A 19,329-nucleotide genomic window follows, 5' to 3' on the forward strand; every position below is an offset into this window, starting at 1 on the left:
GGACTGAGCTGCTGACCCCGACACTATTGGTGTCAGAGATAAACCCATTGAAGTACACGATATTAATAATTCACATGGAGCTGCAACGTTTCTCTTTTAGAAGAGTCGGTGCCTCACGCAGCCTCTTGACCCGGAGGTCGAACCCTGTGAAGGTTTTCAACGTGTTTATCCTCCGAGTTTCTCATAGGAGACGAAGAAGAAAACATTGTGTGTGGTTGTGTACTAGACACAACAGCTGTGTTGGTCTGTTGTTGTCTCGTTATGACAGGAATCCTGTCCATCAGTGTACTCTGATTTAGATGTCCGGGCTTCTACTGGAACTTCAACTATACACAGATAATTAAACATGACAGCAGCAAGTGAACCATCGCCCGATGATCCTCTCAAAGATAAATGAGCAGCGATGATTATTCTCGTTTGATGATGTTTCAACTTCTCAAATAATCGTCAATTAAACCAGAAAACCAACAGATTTTCAATTAGTTTCTTTCATGTTATTGTTTAAAAATGTTTCTTTTGGTCTAAAGTCACGAGTTGTTGTTAAAAGACAACACAACTAGTAGCCAGTTTGTCTTCTAGTCAGCAGGATTACACAACAACTACTGGAAGGAGTAAACCTGGTGTTGTGGGTCGGAGAAGAACCTGTTACATTTTGGTGCAGATTTGGATCAGGAGGTTGGATCCAGGAATATACTTCGACTTTCTTTAACATTGCAAGATAGAGTGTTGTTGTTATTTCAAAATGTTCACTGATTTTTCAGAGGATCATTTATTGATCTCGATGAAATAACTCAGTTTTGCTAAAGGGGCTGATTGGATGTTTGAGATTTGGTGCAGATCTAATGAATTTATAGTTGGATTCATCCAGGGACTGTTGGGCCTTGGTGGAGACCTTTGAGACATTGTGGATTAAATAAGGATAATAAAATGTGATTCAGTAGTTTTCTCATGTACTGAAATCCTCTCTCTCTCCCTCTCTCTCTCTCTTTAGCTCATTTCAGGATCTCAGGTGCTTGAGGACAACGTCGGGGTCTCCTGCTGACCTGGAGTCTGTGAAGTGGACATCTCTGCACTTGGACTGCGTGCTGTCTTCTCCAAGGAAGACATGCAGCCTTCAGCCAGCTGTCCCCTGCAGGATCTGGGAAGCTTGTTGCTCTGCCTGCTCACCCCACACTGACAGGCTCTACTTTCCTCAGATATAAATAGATAACGATGCTAACAGATGCACCAGCCCCTGTCTATCTATCTGCGCTCACGCACACATATATGCACACATACACCGGTTCCCACCTATTCTTACACCCAGAACATTCTGGAAGTAATATGAAAAGAGATTGGACGAGATGCGCATTCTGCACAGAGGAGAATGTGACCGTGTGATGTGGGTTAACGACCCCGAGGATTAAAGAAATCAATTAACGAGTTGGAAGAGAGCAGCTAATAAGCGGGTCACGGTGCATTCAGGACCCCTGCAAAAATAGTCAACTATATACAGAAGCGGGTTCTTGGCTCTGAAAACTGCAACTTCAGATTAGACGGAAATATCCGACGGCAGACGAGCGAATGGGAGAGAAGTGAAGACGGTGGGAGACCAGGGGGAAACTGGACCAGGGGCAAAGTTGTAGGTCGTGAGCAAAGGGAATTAACGAGGAAATCAAACAATAATCTCATTTCCTTTTCTCGGTGTCCTCTCCGGCAGCCGGTGCAGGTTGGCCCTCCCGAAAAGGAAAGTGAGCAGGACTCACCGTTCGCAGGAACTGGATCTCCTCCTCTCCCTCTCCCCCTTCTGCCATCCTTCGCTCAGGGTTATTCGCAGCTCCTCAGGAAAAAAGAGAAAATCCTTTATGTTTTTTCTCTCTTCAGGATTTGGATCGTTTAGTTTTTCGGGGGGGGGGGATAAATCTTCCTTTGCTACGTCCCCTCCCTCTCTCTCTCCCCCGTCCTTTCTCGTTTCTGTACCCCCTCTCTCTCTCCCTCTCTCTCTCAGTGTCTCTCGCTCTCGGTGCTGGTGTGTGTGGGTGTGCTGGAGGACAGCGTGAGTCCTGTGGCTCTCACGCTGCTGTGAGAGAGAGTGACGGGAGGTGAGGCTCACCCGGGCTCCTCTCTCGCCTTGCATCCCCCCCCCCCCCCCCACACACCCCCGTCCGCAGATGAGGGAGGGAGGGAGGGAGGGATGGTGGGTGAAGGAAGGAGGAAAGGAGGGAGGGAGGGAGGGAGGGGAAGGCACCTTGTTACACATTTACACCGCTCCCCATCCCACTGTGCCGCCATGTTTGTAGAAGTGGGCCACTCCTTCACACAAGCTGTCCCCCCCTTCCAACACACACACACACACACACACACACAGACACACACACACACACCTCACTCCCCTCCTCCCTCATGTCTGAGGCTATAAAAGGAAAGAGGGGGTGAGGACTGGTCTTTGAGGAGCGTAAAGTAAGAACACACACACACACACCTTCACACCTCAAAGTGAGTAAGTCCGCTGCCCTCTTCCTTAAAGCCTCTGGAATCAGGGGTGGAAGTGAATCAACGCTGCTCTGACCTCAAACGAGCTCAGAGGGAAACTGAGACGTCACCTGACACTCGGCTGCTCAGCGTGAACCACGACACAGACGATCCACACAAAGCACAACACAACTCCTGAGGAAGAACCAAGTTTACAACAAAGCCGGTTATCTAGGTTGTTATTGACAAATCTATTATATAACCTGACAGCATCTTCTTCTCCAACTTTAAAAATCAGAAAGACAAAAGCAGTCAAATAGAAAACTCTGTCAAGATAGAATAAGTCAGATCCCTGTGTTGTGTCCTCAGACTTCTTACAGTACCATGTGGGATCAACAGTTTAATAACAGGATTTATTTTCACAATATGTTTCAGAGAAAAGCATCAGAACGTTTGGAACCAGATGATGTTTGGCTCCTTCTGTTTTGTTAATATTAGAATTGTAGATTGTTAAATTCCTCCAGTAGCTTCGACTTGAGTTTTCAGCTCGGGTCCCGATGTTCTGTCCAAACCAAACCGAGTCCGAGAGAGAAACTACCGGAGCCGGACCAGAACCGGACAGGGACGGAGTATGTTTGTGTTACAGGCGTGTGTGGTATAAAGAAATGAAGCATTGACACCAGCCAGCGGGACTGAACCCCGTCCGAGGTCGACGGTTTCAAACCCAATGGGCTTGGTGCCCATGGGCTCGGGTATCCTCACTCCTCCCACACTGCAGGTGAGGGCAGGGAGACGAAGAGAGGACGGAAAGCAGAGTTTCTTCACGATAAACCATTTAACTGTGTGAGTTTGAGGAGCACAGAAGAGTTTTAGGGAAGTTTAATGATCTGAATTAAGCTAAAACAAGCAGCTGTGAAAGTTACAGATCGTGTTCTCCCCTAATTGATCAGATAATCTTCACTTAACAACTTTATCTGTTTGATCAGAGCAAAGCTTTGCACATTCAGAGCCGTGGAAGCTTCAGATCTTTTCTCACATCCCAATCAATAATGTGGGGGGGGGGGGGGGGTGCTTTGCAGAGACATGATGTCAGGTTTTTAATTAACTCTATGCAGCTTCACACTTTGCCATTACATTTCTGGTTTTAAGCCTCTGTGTTAGCAAAGGTCCCAGTGGCATCGGAGACAGTAATAAATTACCCGCCCTGTTACTTTTAACAACCTTGTCCCTTCACTGTAAGAATGGATGTGTCTGTGCTGCGTCTGTTGTCTGTGTCATGTCTGTTAATGACTGGACATGGATCCGAAAAGGTCGTTGAGCCGCTTCAACAAATGATGATGAACAGTATTACAGCTCAACCTGATGTGCAATATCACTCTTCCATTATCATGTCCTGTATGTGCAATATTACAATATCTTTACTTCCATTTTTATCATGTAAAGTATTAAACTAATTTCATGTGCAATACTTAGTTCTCCTTTGTCATTTCTCTGTTTAATATACTTTGGAATTCTATGTCTTTGAAGCAATTTGAAAAAGACACCTTGAGCATAGGAAACTAAATTATCCTCACACCTTAAGACTAATACAAATTTTCCAGAATTTGCTAAAAACATCGTTTTTAATGTATCTGGATATTAGGAGGTGTCCATCACAGCCTGAACCAAACCCCTTCTCCTCCTTCCTACACACACACACACACACACACACACACACAGACACACACTCATAGTGTAATAACCAGTGCATCAGATTGTGGCTGAGGACAGAGCTGCAGCTTCTCCCCTGACTCCTGGTGCATCCATGGAGGACACCGGTGGATCTGCAGGAGTGTCCGGGCAGGGCACACCCCTCCCGGCCACATCAACCGGCGGGGATGCACCAGACTGGGAAGCTGGAAACACACACACACCTACACACACACGCACACACAAGGACACACACACAGTGACGACCCACCATTCTTACCTCCACAGGCTCCATCTGGCGTCCGTCACCATCCTTCATCCATCTCCCTCTGCAGGTGACGCGGGGCCGGGACGCTGCTCACCCGGATACAGCGACTCCGAGCAGCCGGTGAGTGAGGCAGGAGGAGGAAGAGGAGGAAGAGGAGGCGATCACAGCCACTGACAAGCAGAACTGACTGGGAATTCTGGGAGTTCGAGTCCTGGCTCGCGAGTGACCCGCTGCTTGCCTGTCAGCTGCAGTGGCGACGCCGCGCCGGAAGATGGCGACATTGCAGAGAAAGTTGTGCAGTGACTCCTCTGATTCCAAAAGTGGCAAAAGAATTAGAAAAGTACGGAGGCCGAGAGATGCCAACGCGCTGAAAGTGAAGAAAAAACATGCAAATCAGGAAAAACACGTGGAAATACAGAAAACGACCAAAGAAGGTGATGAACATGTCTGTAGTTCAATGTTCTGTGACGTTTAATCACCACTGACGAGAAGCAGACCTCGTTAACCTCACAAAGCGTTTAGCTACAGACACGTTGAACTACAGACACGTTTAGCTACAGACACGTTGAGCTACAGACACGTTGAACTACAGACACGTTGAGCTACAGACACGTTGAACTACAGACACGTTCATCACTTCTTTGGGTCCCTGGAAACGTTTCTGGTGTAGTTTTCACTCTTAGCAGCTTGTTTCTGTATTTGCACGTGTTGTGACCTTTTTCAAAGTTTTAATTAATTTGCACGTGTGTTTTTTTTTAATTTCCGTGTGTTTTCTCAATTCACCCGGCTGAATAAAGGTAAGACTGGATTTCATTGTCTTGTAAAGTAAAAGATTCTGGTTCCTTGAACTTTAAATAATAACTTAAATCAGACTATTTAAAGGGCTGATACAAAGATGTGTGGCGCCTCCAGAATACTGTAACGCTAACGCTAGCTTAATGCTAATTCCTTTGCTAGCGGTTAACAGTTAAAACAATTTATGAACTTTTCACATAATTATACAATCAAATTCCTTAACGATATATTAAGTTTGATTTTCACATATTTAAAGGCTAAATTTTCCTACGTCATTCAAAACCGTGGATTTAATTAACTTCCGGTTTTACAAGAAATGAAATTGTCATAACAAAATGCAATCTGTTAACAGCATTAACGATTTGAATTTGGTTCGTGATCTTATTGAATTAATGATCTTATTAAGTAAATAATAACATATCGTGGAGTTTAAGACTCACAACCGTGGTTAATTCTCTTTATTTCATTATCTTTTCTATGTTTTTCTTTAGATTTACCAGCTGGAAACATTCATTGCAACTTTTCCTGTTTCAAAGAGCTGTTGCTTAAGATCACAGTTCGATTTCCCCATTGCTCGTTTCTTAATTCATCATTCACATGTTTCAGTCCCTCACTGATCGTCTTTCTAATGCAAATCCAGATGCATTTTCTTTTTTTTCAGGACTTAGCATGCAGGGGCGGCAGGAGCCCTGTGCCTCGGTGCATCTCTCCCCTGCTTTTGAAAGCCATATCACCCACTCTCCCTGCCAGCCAGTCAGCTTCCTGCTGCAAAGAAGCCACCTCTGCAGACTCGGGGACATTAATGTCCCCTGTTTGATCGCCTCTTCCTCTCGGTGCGTCAAAACAAGGATGCCTTTGAGTCTCCCTGTCCAGCTGCACAGGCACATTCACAAGCACAAACACTACCTCCCTGTGTAATCACTTGCCACCCTGAGAAATGACAGAGAGGGTGATGAGAAAGAAGAAAAGGAAGAAATCAGGATGATATACGTGACGTGGCAGAACCTGGATCTACAACTCTTGCAGGGAGATAGACAAATTATTTCTTTTCAGGATTCTTTGGTCGAGTTCATGCGATGCTCCAGAAAAACAAACAGTGACATCGAGGTGTGGCTCTTCTTTTTTTTGCCTCTTACAAATAACCGCAGTTGTCACTTCCTGGAGTGAACTGATGGTGCTCAGTTGATTGCTCATCACCATCTCTCTCTCTCTTAACTCTCCTCCTCCTTCCTCTGCTGGTACTGCATTTCACTGTTCTCTCTCTCTCTCTCTCTCTGACTCTCTCTCTCTCTCTCTCCCCTCCCTCTTGTGCACACATTCACACACATACACACACAAACACACGCACACACACACAGAAACTAATGTGAGTTCCCCTATCTGTCAGAGCCAGTTCCTCCATTTAAGATGCTGACTTGTTTATGTTGCAGGGACAAGTGGAGGACTTTCGCTCGCTCTTGCTCTTTGAAGCTTGTGTTTCAGGTTTAAGTTGTCGGCTTTGTCGCCCGGCGGAGGGAGCGTGGAGTCTGCTCTGCTGCTGATTTGTGGTTGACAGATATCTGCAGATTGCTCAGGGAGTGTGGCTGACTGACTCACTGAGGGGTTTGATAAGCAGGGAGTTTAGTTCAGTGGATGACAGGTCGGTGGGCAGGCCTCACCCCCAGCAGCTCTCTGTCCTGTGCCCGCTCCTGCTGTCCTGGGCATATAAACACATAAAGGACACAGACCAGGAGGAGGAGGAGGAGGAGGAGTAGGGTCAACCATGGAGCTGTAGGGACACGCTCAGATGCCCGTGCGGATCACCAGTGCAGGAGGAGCGCCGCTGAGGAGAAGAGCTCTGCAATGAACAAGACCAAGAGGTAATTAAAAAAAAGAAATAGAAGAGTGTGCATCAGAACTGAGAGTCTGGTGCACTCAACCACTCGCAGCTCAGTCTGAGAATGTGTCAGCAGCAAGTGTTTCATGTGCAGCAGAGACGTGTGAAGCCCTGAGGTTATCGTTATCCGAGAGGCTCCGTGGTTTCTGCAAAGGCTCTCGAGCAAGTGGAAGGGAAACTGGGGCATTAACTTTTTTTATCTGCAACTTTGTGTGTGTGTTTTGATGCCGTTTAATTGAATGTGCAAAGTTTGCAGTTGCAGAAAAGAGACTCTGTGTTGATGAGAAAGACTGCAGACACTTATCACTCACACACACACACACACACACAGACACACACACAGACAGTCATAGCTGAAGTCTTTGACCAGCATATCACTGAGGATATCAACTTCTCAAATTATTTGTGTTTACTGCACACAAGCGAGCCCTGAATGACATTCAACAGTTGTGCGTTCCTGTTGAGGGCTGCCTGCTCACCTTTCCATGGAACTTGTGTTCTGCTTTTTCTTCCTCATTTACATGTCACTTCAGACGTGTTCTTATTTACTCATATATCTGCATTTGATCTTCGATGCTCCTGAGAAGCAGCCAGTTTTTTGTTAGTTGTGTTTTCACAGGTTCTCTCTCTACTGCTGTCGTTGTGACCGCAGCCCTTATCAGATTACCTGGAATGAGAGGACTGATGTGTTTTGATGTTAAGGTGGAGGAGCTGCCAGGTGATTAGCTACCTGTGTGTGAGGTGGACTGATGGAGTCCCCACAGTGGAGAGAGGATCTTAAATCAGTAGAAAAAGATTACACGTGATCCCAAGATGGGTCTCTGATAAACTGTGTGAATGATTAAAACATGCGAGAAATTATAGGAATGTATTACATAATTTAAATAGGAAATAAATGAATGAGACTTGAAAATCCACAAATGAAAACATAAAGCCAAAAGGGGGGTAAATGTGAAGTGAGTGTGTGATGAATGTGTGTGTGTGGTTGAGGTATTACCTCATTCGTGGGGACTGAAATCTGGTTTAATTGAGATTTTAAAAAAAGTGGTCGTCATAACATAACTCATTACATTTTAAGTATAAGGATAAGAGTTATGAGTTTTTGTTTCTGCTTTGGAACCATTAACAGCATTAATACTGACCTAGTGAGGACCAGCAGACCTGCTGGGGACCAAACTCTGGTCCTAATGGTAACGCTTCATTTCTGAGGTCCTGGTTAAAGTTAGTGGTGAGATGTGAACTGTGGGTGTAGGTCAAGGTTAGGAATGAATTGGTCATGGTTAAGGTTAGGGAAAAGGTTTTGGTTAGGCTGTCTACAATGAATGGAAGTCAATGCAAAGTCCTAATAAGGATAGCTGCACAAACCCATGTGTGTGTGTGTGTGTGTGTGTGTGTGTGTGTGTGTGTGTGTGTGTGTGTGTGTGTGTGTGTGTGTGTGTGTGTGTGTGTGTGTGTGTGTGTGTGTGTGTGTGTGTGTGTGTGTGTGTGTGTGTGTGTGTGTGTGTGTGTGTGTGTGTGTGTGTGTGCACAGGTAGATTCCTGGAACAATCAGAAAGCTTTAACTCCCACACATCAGGTCAGGCTCTCAAACAGGACTCTTGTTTATTTGCTGTAGATTATCAACTATAGTTGATTTATGTAATGTACTGATTGAATAACTTGTGGCAGCAGATGATGCAGAAGGGAACAAGTACGCAGGTTGTGAGAGCAAAAGAGGAAAAGAGCAGCTCACAAACAAGGCCTTCAAAGGGCCCTGGCTTCAATTAATCAATTAAGGAAAGAAAGAGAGGAATTTGCATATCCCCCCGCCAGTGTGAGAGCGAGAGAGGGAAAAGAGGGGAGGCGAAGGAGGAGAGGGAGGAGGAGGAGGAGGCTGGGGCAAGTGGATCTGTGGCCAGGAGTCCTGACACGGATGAGAAGGGGAGTGAGAGGGGTATTTCCAAAGAGGAAAAAAAAGGAGAAGCTGTTTCCTGAATGGCTTGAATAGAGCGCGGATGAAGGAAGAAGGGAAAAGGGGGTGAAGGAGGAGTCAGGAGGGAGAAGGAGGAGTGGGAAGTCTTCTTCATACACAATCTGTAATATGATGGACCCGCACCCGAAGTTCAGTAATGATTAATAAAACCTAATTTCCCTCAGTGTCATGGATGCACCGTTCAAATAAAGAAGGGAAATTCTCCTATCCGCCCACGTTGGGTTTCAGACTCTCTGGAAAAGCTGGATGCAAATGTCCAAACAGTGACTACAGTTGTCCTCCGTCTCAGATTTGCATGGAGGTCCACTTCATCAGGCAGATCACTCACCACCAGCAGACAGTTGGTCTCTGCAGCGGGGGCCCGGCTGCTTCCACAGAAAGGAGCTTGTGGTGTGGAGCGTTACCTGCTCAGCACTTTGGGGGGAAACTCCCTCTCAGACGTCACGACATCAATAACGTTTCCCCAACGGCTCTTCTGTGTTGTAGCGGCGCTCGTGTCTCCTCGTGTTGACGGACAGAGCTGGATTCACTCTGAGTCACACAGAGAGACGTCAGGTTGCAAAGGGCACGGAGATAACGAGTCACGGATTGAACCTTTTGTTTTTAGTTTACTGAACACATTGGTTTACACTTTATGAAATAAATGAGTCATCAAGCAGACACATAGGACAGCGGCTTTTCTTTTATTACAATTTATTGATATTACTCATTTAAAAGTTTGCATTTGAAGCAGTTAAGATCATTAATAGATAAATGTTTTCGCCTCCAGAGTCGCAGATTGTAGGTTCAAGTCCCATCTGAGGTCGATCTATGTATTAGAGTAGCAAAACCCCCACAGGGAGAACATGCAACGTTCACATAGAAAGAACTCGGCTGCCACTGTACCACTATGCCACTGTACCACTATGCCACAGTCAAAAAGGAAAACTTGAAGCAGTTGAGTGAAACCAAAAGCCAAAGTGAATAATGCGTCTGCCTGTAGAGCTGTGGAGCATAGGTTCAAGTCCCACCAGGGGTTATGTCTGTATGGTTTATACTTAATCCCCCTTTTTAATAACACAAAAATGAATGAAGGAGATTTATTTAAAGGTCTTCTCAGCGTAAAGACTAGTATCTAGCTCACAGATGTTTTAATTTCTTATGTTTTCCATATTCTCAAATGTGAAATGACCTTGTACAGCAACCCACTGTGATGAGGCTCTGAGGATAAAGAGGTGAACTGAACCTTTCAGTTTCTCTCAAAGCGCAGACGTCACAGAATGTGGTGAGAGGTGTGAGCTCTTCACTGGAATCCTATGCAGAAGTGCACCAGGTCTATGGCGGACGGAGACAATGCACCCAGTCACCTTTGTTCTGTTCTCGTTTGGCTTCTCCCGCTGAGGTCTGCATGTGCTCGTGTTGTGGGACTCGCCTACGGTACACACTGTGCCGCTGTGTGTTGGTGTTTTGATTTCAGTGGCCAGTCGGTGTAATGAGGCGAGGAGCAGGTGGAGCGGGGGGGGGGGGGGGGGGGGTTGTCGCCCTGCAGGTTGGGGCTGGACGTCCAGGACCCAGGGAGTTTGGGCTCGTCCCTGTTCAGGCGTGACTGACGGGGGGGCAATGTGTGCTGTGATGTTCACGTACAGGCAGGAGAGCAGTGAATGTCCCCCTGTGCACCAGTATGAAAGTGTGCATCCATGAGTGTCCATTCATGTGTCGTGCATAAAGCCAACCTTGCCTGTTTGTGTGTGTGTGTGTGTGTGCAATGTGGATGCGTGTGTACGTTGAGCTCTGCATTGTGTGTTGCGTGCTCAAACAAACAGAGGTTAAGAGAAGGGGATGTAAGTCTGGTCATTCAGGGAACTTGTCGCCAGTTCTCTGAACTCACAGTGTTTCCTGGTAATGTCATCACATTCGCTGCAGTACACACACCAACACACTCTTTCCATGTTGCATGCGATGCAAATTTTTTACATTCTGGGGTGAATTCAAAACATGCAGTGAGGACATGTAAAGATTTAGCTCCTTCTTGAGGACACACAGGTGAGGAGGAGGTGTCCTGGCTGGAGGAGCCGGGATCAGACCGCGCCCTCGACTCGCTCACAACACTGAAGCAGTTCAAGTGTAATAAGTTTGAGCAGCGTGAGTTACTGGATGTTGTGTAATACAGTCAGACGTTGCTAAACTGAGCTCTCGATCTGAAGAGGAAGCTTTCATCGCATCATGAAACACCGGAGTCTCCTTCGACTCCATTTGAAAAACCCCTTAAAAAAAGTGAGTCCATGGCAACTCTGCAGAAACAATGTGTTGCTCATCGCTGTCTGTGATTGAGCTTCTCTTTGGCACTGACCACACCGTCAGTCCAGCCTCAGTGCAGGGTGCAGCCGAAGGTGCTCCTCCTGTTGGCTCCACCTGAAAACCAACATTCAACCTTTTGGACCAAACACTGACCCCTTAAAACAAGGTCAAACATTTTAAAGGTCTTAACTCACTGCCCCTCTGCTTCAGCATTCATCCATTTGATTTTGATTTTATTCTGAAAATATATTGTGCAGTTTATCCAGAGCGTTGTCTTCCGTCTCCTCCATAACACCCCCCCCCCCCCCCCCCCCCCCCCCCCCCCCCCCCCCCGTTACCATGGGTGGCACAAACTGTGATGCATTGTGTGAAACCACATCTGGTTTCCTGAGGAACCTGAAGAATGACAGTGACTTGCACATTAGTGTTGCTGTAGATGTGTGACCTCATTAGAATGTGATGTAATATTGTACTTTTCCAGCCTGACAGTCAGTTTTTCAGAGTGGCCTGTAGCGTTAGCTCTCAGCTCTCAAAGTGGAAACCTGCATTTAAAAAACACACAAGATAAACTAAGCTGTGTTGCCAGGGTTGATGCATGAGTTACAGTTGTCATTATATTTATTTATTTACCTCATTAGTCCTCTATGTGTAAGAGCCCATCCAACATTTGACCCTGTGCCCTTTAATCAACTGTTCCACCATTGTTAATTTTGGCAAGGAGAAGTTTTATATACTTCTCATTTGTTTGTTTGTTGATTTGTTTGTATGTTTGTAGTTTTATAAGCAAGGTTACACAAAAACAACAGATTTCCAAATATGGGCGAAGGAAGATCTGTGAAGATTTTGGTGTGAATCAAGATAAACGTGCAGATCAAGGATAATAATATTCTAAATTAGGGCATTTCACTCTATTAATGTTATCTTCTCAGGGAATGATGCATGGATTTGGAGGAAAGGATTTAGGGATATTGAGCAGTTCGAATCGGCTTAATGGAATGTGATGCTACGAGGTGATCTACCGAGTTCCACTCTGATCTGTGGCGTCTTCAGGTAGAGACACAGAAAGCTGTGGAGCTGTTTGCGGTGTTTGTGCATGAAGCTTGTGCAGAACAAGCTTATCAGATCTGAAGAACTGCATCTCCTCAGATGCTGACCTGCCCTAGCTCACCACACTCTGCTCTACTTATTTCAAGGCTTCTAAAAGTCAGACTCTGTGTCTGTCTGCCTCTCTCACACTCTCCCTGTCTCTCTCTCTCTCTCTCTCTCTCTCTCTCTCAGGAAATCTAGCGACAGCCCTGCTGTGCTGAAGAGCAGGAAACTGGTCCAGCGGAGGAGGAACACATGTCCCAGTCCTCAGGACATCACCCGGGCCCTGCAGAGCCCCAGCTCCCCCTCCAGCTCCAGCGCTGCCAGCCTGGATGAGCTCATCCAGCGCTGCCTGAACTGCTTCGGTCAGTCTCTGTCGGTTTGCATGTGTTCCCAAAGTTTGCGTCATGTGTCTTCACTCTTTATCAACCAGGTTACATAAATGAGGGGCGAGGAGGGAGAGTGAGGGGGTAACACAGGGTGAGAGAGACTGACAAGGAGAGAGAGGGAGGGAGGGAGGGAGGGAGCGAGCGAGGGAAACAAAGACCAGTCTCATACAATCAAGCTTTGTTCTGTTGGGCTGCAGAGGCCAACCAGCTATTCCCATGCACTGTTAAACTATTTGAGTCTCTCTCTCCTCGCTCCCTCTGTTCCTGAAGTCTCAACCCTCTTCATTCGTCACTTCATCCAAATCACAAAAACACGCCGAGGTGTCCCCTGGCATCCAGAGCGGTTGTCACTTACTGAAAATGTCTGAATATGTCCTGGTTTGTCATCGAAGGTAAAAAATAATAATCAACAAAAGAGATGCAGAAATATATAAATAACTTAATGCCAACTTAGCACTTGGAGGAAGTGGTCGTTGTAAATTTATCCTTGAAGCAATGTCAATAAGGCATTTACATGAAAACACACAGTATAACATGTTTATAGCAGATCTCATGCATGCACCCGTTTCATTTAATAGAGAGAGTGAGAGAGAGACATGCATACGTGAATATGAAAAGTGTATCGATGGAGGATGAAGTCGGTCAGGTTCACACTGAGTAGTGACGCCTCCACCCACGTGTCTTATTTTTGGTCTTTGTTCCCTTTTAGCAGCAACTTAAATTAAACACTGTCAGAGACGATGACATAATGTATGATGAGAAGATTTAAAATAAGATGCATGTTTTATTTGTTGGGGTTAAACACACTTTGCTGTATCATAGTGTTTTTAGTTTAACGCTAATGAAAACATTGGGTTAAAAAGAGGGATCAAATATAGAGAGAAGTTCCTTTCACGAGACAGAGCTGTGGATGTTGAGATGTATTTACTTCATGTTTATTAATGTTAAAGTCGTTTGTAACTGGTCCAGTAGAGTGAACAGGAGGGAGACACAGTGCAGGTTGTCATTGTGTCTCTAAGTGCACAGACACACACAGTCACACCTGAGCTGCTCATCTTCAACTGAAGACAGAAGAAACGAAGCATCCGAGGAAACCTGGTTCTCTGAAATCTGAACGTGAACTGAGCTGAACCTCATGAGGCCCGGTGCCCTGCTCTCCCTCCTGTTGTTGTTTTGAACCCGGTTAATCCTCGTGGTGTGACGTGCTGCCGCGTCTCTCCTGCAGATTCCGAGGGGAAGCTGTCCAGCCCCAGAGGCTCACAGCTGGTCCATGTGACGCTGATGATGCACAGTTGGGTCGTTCCATCTCAGACCTTCGCCCAGAAACTTCTCGCCCTATATCCTCCGCTGTCGCTCGGTGCAGCGCGCCGGGCCAACCGGTGCACTGCTCCCAATCACATGTCATTAATCAGATCAGAAAACAGACATGGCTTTGTTTTGCACTCCTGGACGCCAGAGCAGATTGAAGTGTATATCCCTGCTGCTGTGTGTTTGGTGTGGTGCTGCTCAGTATCTGCATGTGTGTTAACATCCTTGACTCCTCGGCTCACTTATAAGGACGGTACGCTGGACAAGAGAGGCCAGAGACGGGCCCAGATCTGCCACCTTGTCAGGTGAGTACTGGCACGGGACACATGAGCGTGTTGTGTGACACAATGTGTGACAGAACTGGTTATCCTGCTCTATTTGCGGGTAGTAAACATGGTTTCTGTGCTGCTTGGTGGCAAGGCAGTGGATCAGCCAGTTCCCGGCCGTGTTCGAGGCTGACCCCCTGCTTGAGCAGACCATGGGGGACCTGTGGGACCTGGTCCGGTCCGACGGAGAGGAGACCCAGTCGCAGCTCATCGACTCCTCCTGCTTGTGAGACCTGTTTTGATTTCATTCACCGTCCAGAGGGATTTGTACTCTGTTGATTTGGCCACGTCTCAAACACGTCTTTCTATAAATAGAGTAATCCCTCTATTTTTGTCCTGTTGCCCGGCTTTCTTTTTCCCAGAGACCCTCATGCAAATGTCTCCCAGGCCCCCTCACCCTCGGTGAAGAAGAGGAAGGTCTCTCTGATCTTCGACCACATGGAGCCGGAGGAGATGGCCCAGCACATCAGCTACCTGGAGTTCAAGAACTTCTGTAACGTTTCGGTAAGTTCAGCAGAAAAATGTAATTTCCTTCATGAGACTTCATCACGTCACCGTAACTTACTGCAAAGCTGCCGCTCCAAAGACGAACACAATAGGTGAAAGCACATACCGTGAAGATTAAAGAACACGCTTAACTGACCACATGATAATTAAAATACCAAATGTCCCAGTTGATCCCTGATGAAGAAAGACGTCCCACTGCAGAAGCAGCTGTTAGTGGAAACGTGATTTGAGAAACTTGAGGTTAATCTAACTCTCAAAGATTAGTTTAAATTAAAATGTACTGGTCCTTTTCTGTAACTTAGAGCTTAGGTGCAAAACAGTCAAATAAAATGACTCTTTTATTGATCTGTGGTGTAAGAAGATTGTAAAGATTGTAAAGAATTCCTTTATCTGGTGTTTAATATCTTCTGCAGCACAACTTACCTTGGAGTTTTAGCAAAAGCATTTTAAAAGAAAGATAAAAGCAAAAGATCTGAGCATCTCTAACAAATCCATCAAATCCATTAACTTATGAGTCCCTGCATCTCCAGACTCCAACCTGCTGTAGCGTCTGATTAGAAGGAGGCTCTGGATGTTGTGTTGTATCAAGTGCAACGCTCCTTCCAAGATGTCCGAGAGGAACTTTCTCCTTCATGACCTAGTTTTGCGTTTCATTACGATGATCCGGTCGGTGAAGCTGCTGAAAGCGGCTGAGTTATGTGTCGGAGACGGTTTTTCTGCTTCCCTTGCTCCCCTGAGTCAAAGCCCTGACCGCTGCTCTCTGATTGGCCAGTTCATGGACTACCGCAGCTACGTGGTGCGAGGCTCGGTGAGGGACAACCCGGCCCTGGAGCGGTCGGTCATGATGTGCAACGGCGTCTCCCAGTGGGTGCAGCTGATGATCCTCAGCAGACACACGGCCCAGCAGAGGGCGCAGGTCTTCACCAAGTTCATCCACGTGGCTCAGGTAACATCTCCTCTAACAACCTGGGTTCACAGGGATTTGTTTTTTTTTGGGTTAAAAAGTGGAGATGACTTTATTTATCTGATCCTCTGTAGAAACTCCGGTCTCTGCAAAACTTTAACACTCTAATGGCTGTGACCGGAGGCCTGTGTCACAGCTCCATCTCCCGCCTCAAGGACACGTCCAACCTGCTGCCCCCTGACGTCACCAAGGTATTTCCCTGATTACACAAACCCGTGAGTCAGAGGGCTGACGACACCGGACAAGGAAACGATCGGTCTTGAGTCAATCTCCTTCCTGGAGTTTGGAAATGTTTTGGCTTCATGTCTGTTTCATCTGTTACGTCTTATTTTCTCTGTGAGGAACTATCTGAATCTCTCTGTGTCTATTAACAATTGTACGTTGGAGAATTAATTAGTTATAGGCGACATTTTCAGTTCTTCAGGGAAACAACTTCTCCCTCTTGAGGATTATTTCTGTATTGGATGTTTACATTACGAAAACACACAATTCACACCCTAAATTTAATATTTGGACTCTACATGCTAAGTCCTCGTCTGAATCACGAGCTGTAAAGACCTGACAGGAGCCTCTGGTTCATTTCCCCACGCTCTCCCAGGCCCTGAGTGAGATGACGGAGCTGCTCTCCTCGCGCAGCAACTACAGCAACTACCGGCGCCTCTACAACGAGTGCAGCGGCTTCAAGGTGCCCATCCTGGGCGTCCACCTGAAGGACCTGATCTCGCTGAACGAGGCCCTGCCCGACTACATCGACGGGGACAAGATCAACCTGAGCAAGCTGCAGCACCTGTACAGCAACATCAACGAGCTGCTGGCCGTCCACAGCTGCACCCCCCCCTTCGAGGCCAACAAAGACCTCCTGCACCTGCTCACGGTACGAGGCCCAAGCAAGTTCTCAGATTTAAAAAAAAAAAAAAGATTCCACGACCTTAAGAACATCTCAAATTATGTTCTTTTAATGCTTCAGCTTTCTCTAGATTTATACTACACCGAAGATGAGATCTATGAACTCTCGTACACCAAGGAGCCCAGGAACCCCAAGATCCAGGTCAGCCTTGTTCTCTTCAGAGTCATCGGAGTGACACTTGTTTTAACCTTTTTCACGAGAGCAGGGACACGCATGTAACTCGCTGTGGGTGTCAAACTAAAGTTCAAAACAAAAGCACACGCTCGGTGCCGATCTGCATCAAAGCCGGCCACATCAAAGGGCCTGTACGTTGGGGCGAAGCGTGTGATGTGGTGGGTGTGCGCGCTCTTTCTTGTTTTCTTGTTTTCTTGATTCTTATCTCCGTCTTGTCGCTCCGCAGCCGGTAGCTCCGGTGAAACCTCCGGTGGTGGCCGAGTGGGGCTCGGGAGTCAACCCCCGGCTCGACCCCGACACCATATCGAAACACGTCAAGCAGATGGTGGATGTGAGTATGAGGCTCTGCAGCAGCCGCCGCTCTTTCACTTCCTTATTCCTCGTCAGGCTTAAAGCAGAACTAGGCTGCAGGATGTCTGACTGCTCTGTTGCCCCCTGCAGTCCATCATGAAAAACTACCACCAGAACCAAGACGGCTACATCTCACAGGAGGACTTTGAGAAGATTGCCGCCAACTTCCCCTTTTCCTTCTGCACCCACGAAACCGAAAGGTGAGGAAGCTGCGACCGGCGCCGAGCAGCCACAAGGTGGATGGATCCTAAAAACCTCAGCTCGCTCACTCTCTTGTCTTCTGCACTTGTCTGTCCAGGGAGGGACAAATCAGCCGTGAGGAGATCACCTCTTACTTCATGAGGGGAATGTCCATATGTGCCAAGCTGGGCTACAACTTCCGAGACGTGCACAACTTCCACGAAACCACGTACAAGCGGCCGACGTTCTGCGACACGTGTGGAGGCTTTGTGAGTATTTGTCTTTACGTTTTTGTGTGTTGTGGTTTTTCTTTGGGGCCAAACCAACTTTAATGTGACTTCTGGTGTTCCCTTGTAGCTGTGGGGCGTCATCAAACAGGGCTACCACTGTAAAGGTAGGATCAGTCCCCAGCCGCATCTTCTTCAGCCTGGTGGATGTCATTTGATCTGTGACATTCTGAGGATGGACTGAACCATTGAGTGTCTCTGTCCCTCTCTGTCCCTCAGACTGTGGGATAAACTGCCACCGACACTGCAGAAACCTGGTGGGGATGGAGTGCTTGAAGAAACACAAAAACACCACCGGCTCCTGTCCCTGCACCCCCGCCCCCGACTCCAGAACCAAAGGCAATAGCTGGAGTGCGTCCGTTCTCCTCGACACGCACACTACACACAACTCCCTCCCTGTGAAATGACCTAAAACACTTAATGTCCAATGTTCTGTGATAGGTTCAGAGGAGGAGACCTTTGTTTTCCCTCAAGGCATCGAGACGGACCAGGACAAGGGCTCCTCGGACTGGAAACACATCAGCAGTGATTCTTCTCTGTCGGACCGCTCCACTCAGACGGACCCCGGCGTGTGGACGCCTCAGAAAAAGGACAAGAGGGGAAACAACCACAACAGGATGGTGAACGGATCTCCAGACAGACGGGTAAGACGGGACCTGACAGGAGTCTATCGTATATTTTAACTTCACGTGTGTTTTTCCCTGTGTCTTGTCCCTCACCTCCACAAAATTCATTGAAATCAGTGAAGTAGTTTTTGCATAATCCTGCTAAGAACGCAAAAACGTTTCTGTGTCCCAGGCCCACACGCTGCCTCCGAGGAGCCGAGTTGGCTCCATGCCCGTTTCCTTCCTGCAGGAGAAGATGGAGGAGCTGCATCTCTACAAAGACAAGAGCAGAGAGCCGGACTGAGCGCTCGTGTCTTCTTTAAGTTTCCCCACACGGACACAAACGCCAGGACGCCACCATGTTGTGACAGAGCTGCATCGGACTGGGGTTGAACTCATGAGATTTCACTGGCCAGCAGTTATAAATGGACTCCTTCATGTTTGTCACGTGTTTTTAATTTTATTTCTGTCAAGTCTTGTTGGTGTGTCGAGTTGTTCAGGCTTCAAACATCCGATTCTACTGTAATTTATGAACATCTCACTTTGTTTCTCAAAACTCGTGCCTTGGTTCTCTGGTGCTAAGATTCTACACAACCTCAGAAAGTCACTCACAGAATCACAACCTACAGACACGCAACTGTTTCCTGATCAAATATATGAAATTTACATTCAGGGTAGGAACTTAACACTAACTTCAACATATTGGTTAAAATAAATTTTAACTCTGGCAGCTACAGTATCGGAGAACTTTGTTTGGGGTCATATATTTGGTGATATCACGATGGTCTGTTTCTTTCTCTCTGGTTTTATTTGACAATCCGTCAAACCACCGCAGCCCTGATAATTTTTTTACGGTAACTCTCGATTGCAGTTTTGTTTTAAAAAACTAACATGGCATGTTCATCTGGTTTCTATGA

General features: G+C 46.7%; 2 protein-coding genes across 3 annotated transcripts in view; one reads left to right on the forward strand and one right to left on the reverse strand.

The window, feature by feature from the left end:
- The window catches only part of ryr1b (ryanodine receptor 1b (skeletal)), a 45,918-nt gene extending 44,125 nt beyond the window's left edge, over window positions 1-1,793 (reverse strand). The window contains 1 exon segment of the mRNA XM_053423099.1: window positions 1,746-1,793. Coding sequence (XP_053279074.1) covers window positions 1,746-1,793 — 48 coding nt within the window.
- A 4,652-nt stretch (window positions 1,794-6,445) lies between these two features.
- Window positions 6,446-19,148, forward strand: rasgrp4 (RAS guanyl releasing protein 4). 2 transcript variants are annotated; one of them, XM_053422678.1, is made up of 16 exons: window positions 6,446-7,062; window positions 12,607-12,779; window positions 14,029-14,416; window positions 14,532-14,663; window positions 14,800-14,941; window positions 15,717-15,890; window positions 15,983-16,099; window positions 16,507-16,782; window positions 16,876-16,956; window positions 17,216-17,320; window positions 17,431-17,540; window positions 17,639-17,789; window positions 17,878-17,914; window positions 18,027-18,146; window positions 18,249-18,451; window positions 18,606-19,148. In XM_053422678.1, exons 1-16 carry the CDS (start codon window positions 7,046-7,048, stop codon window positions 18,714-18,716), a joined length of 2,337 nt encoding a protein of 778 aa, XP_053278653.1. In that variant the 5' UTR covers window positions 6,446-7,045; the 3' UTR covers window positions 18,717-19,148. The 2 variants fall into 2 exon arrangements, with proteins under 2 accessions (XP_053278653.1, XP_053278652.1); XM_053422677.1 differs by having other exon boundaries at window positions 6,449-7,062; window positions 18,027-18,158.
- Window positions 19,149-19,329: the final 181 nt, after the last annotated feature.

The sequence above is a fragment of the Pleuronectes platessa genome, chromosome 5 (assembly GCF_947347685.1).
Source record: "Pleuronectes platessa chromosome 5, fPlePla1.1, whole genome shotgun sequence".
Taxonomy (NCBI): domain Eukaryota; kingdom Metazoa; phylum Chordata; class Actinopteri; order Pleuronectiformes; family Pleuronectidae; genus Pleuronectes; species Pleuronectes platessa.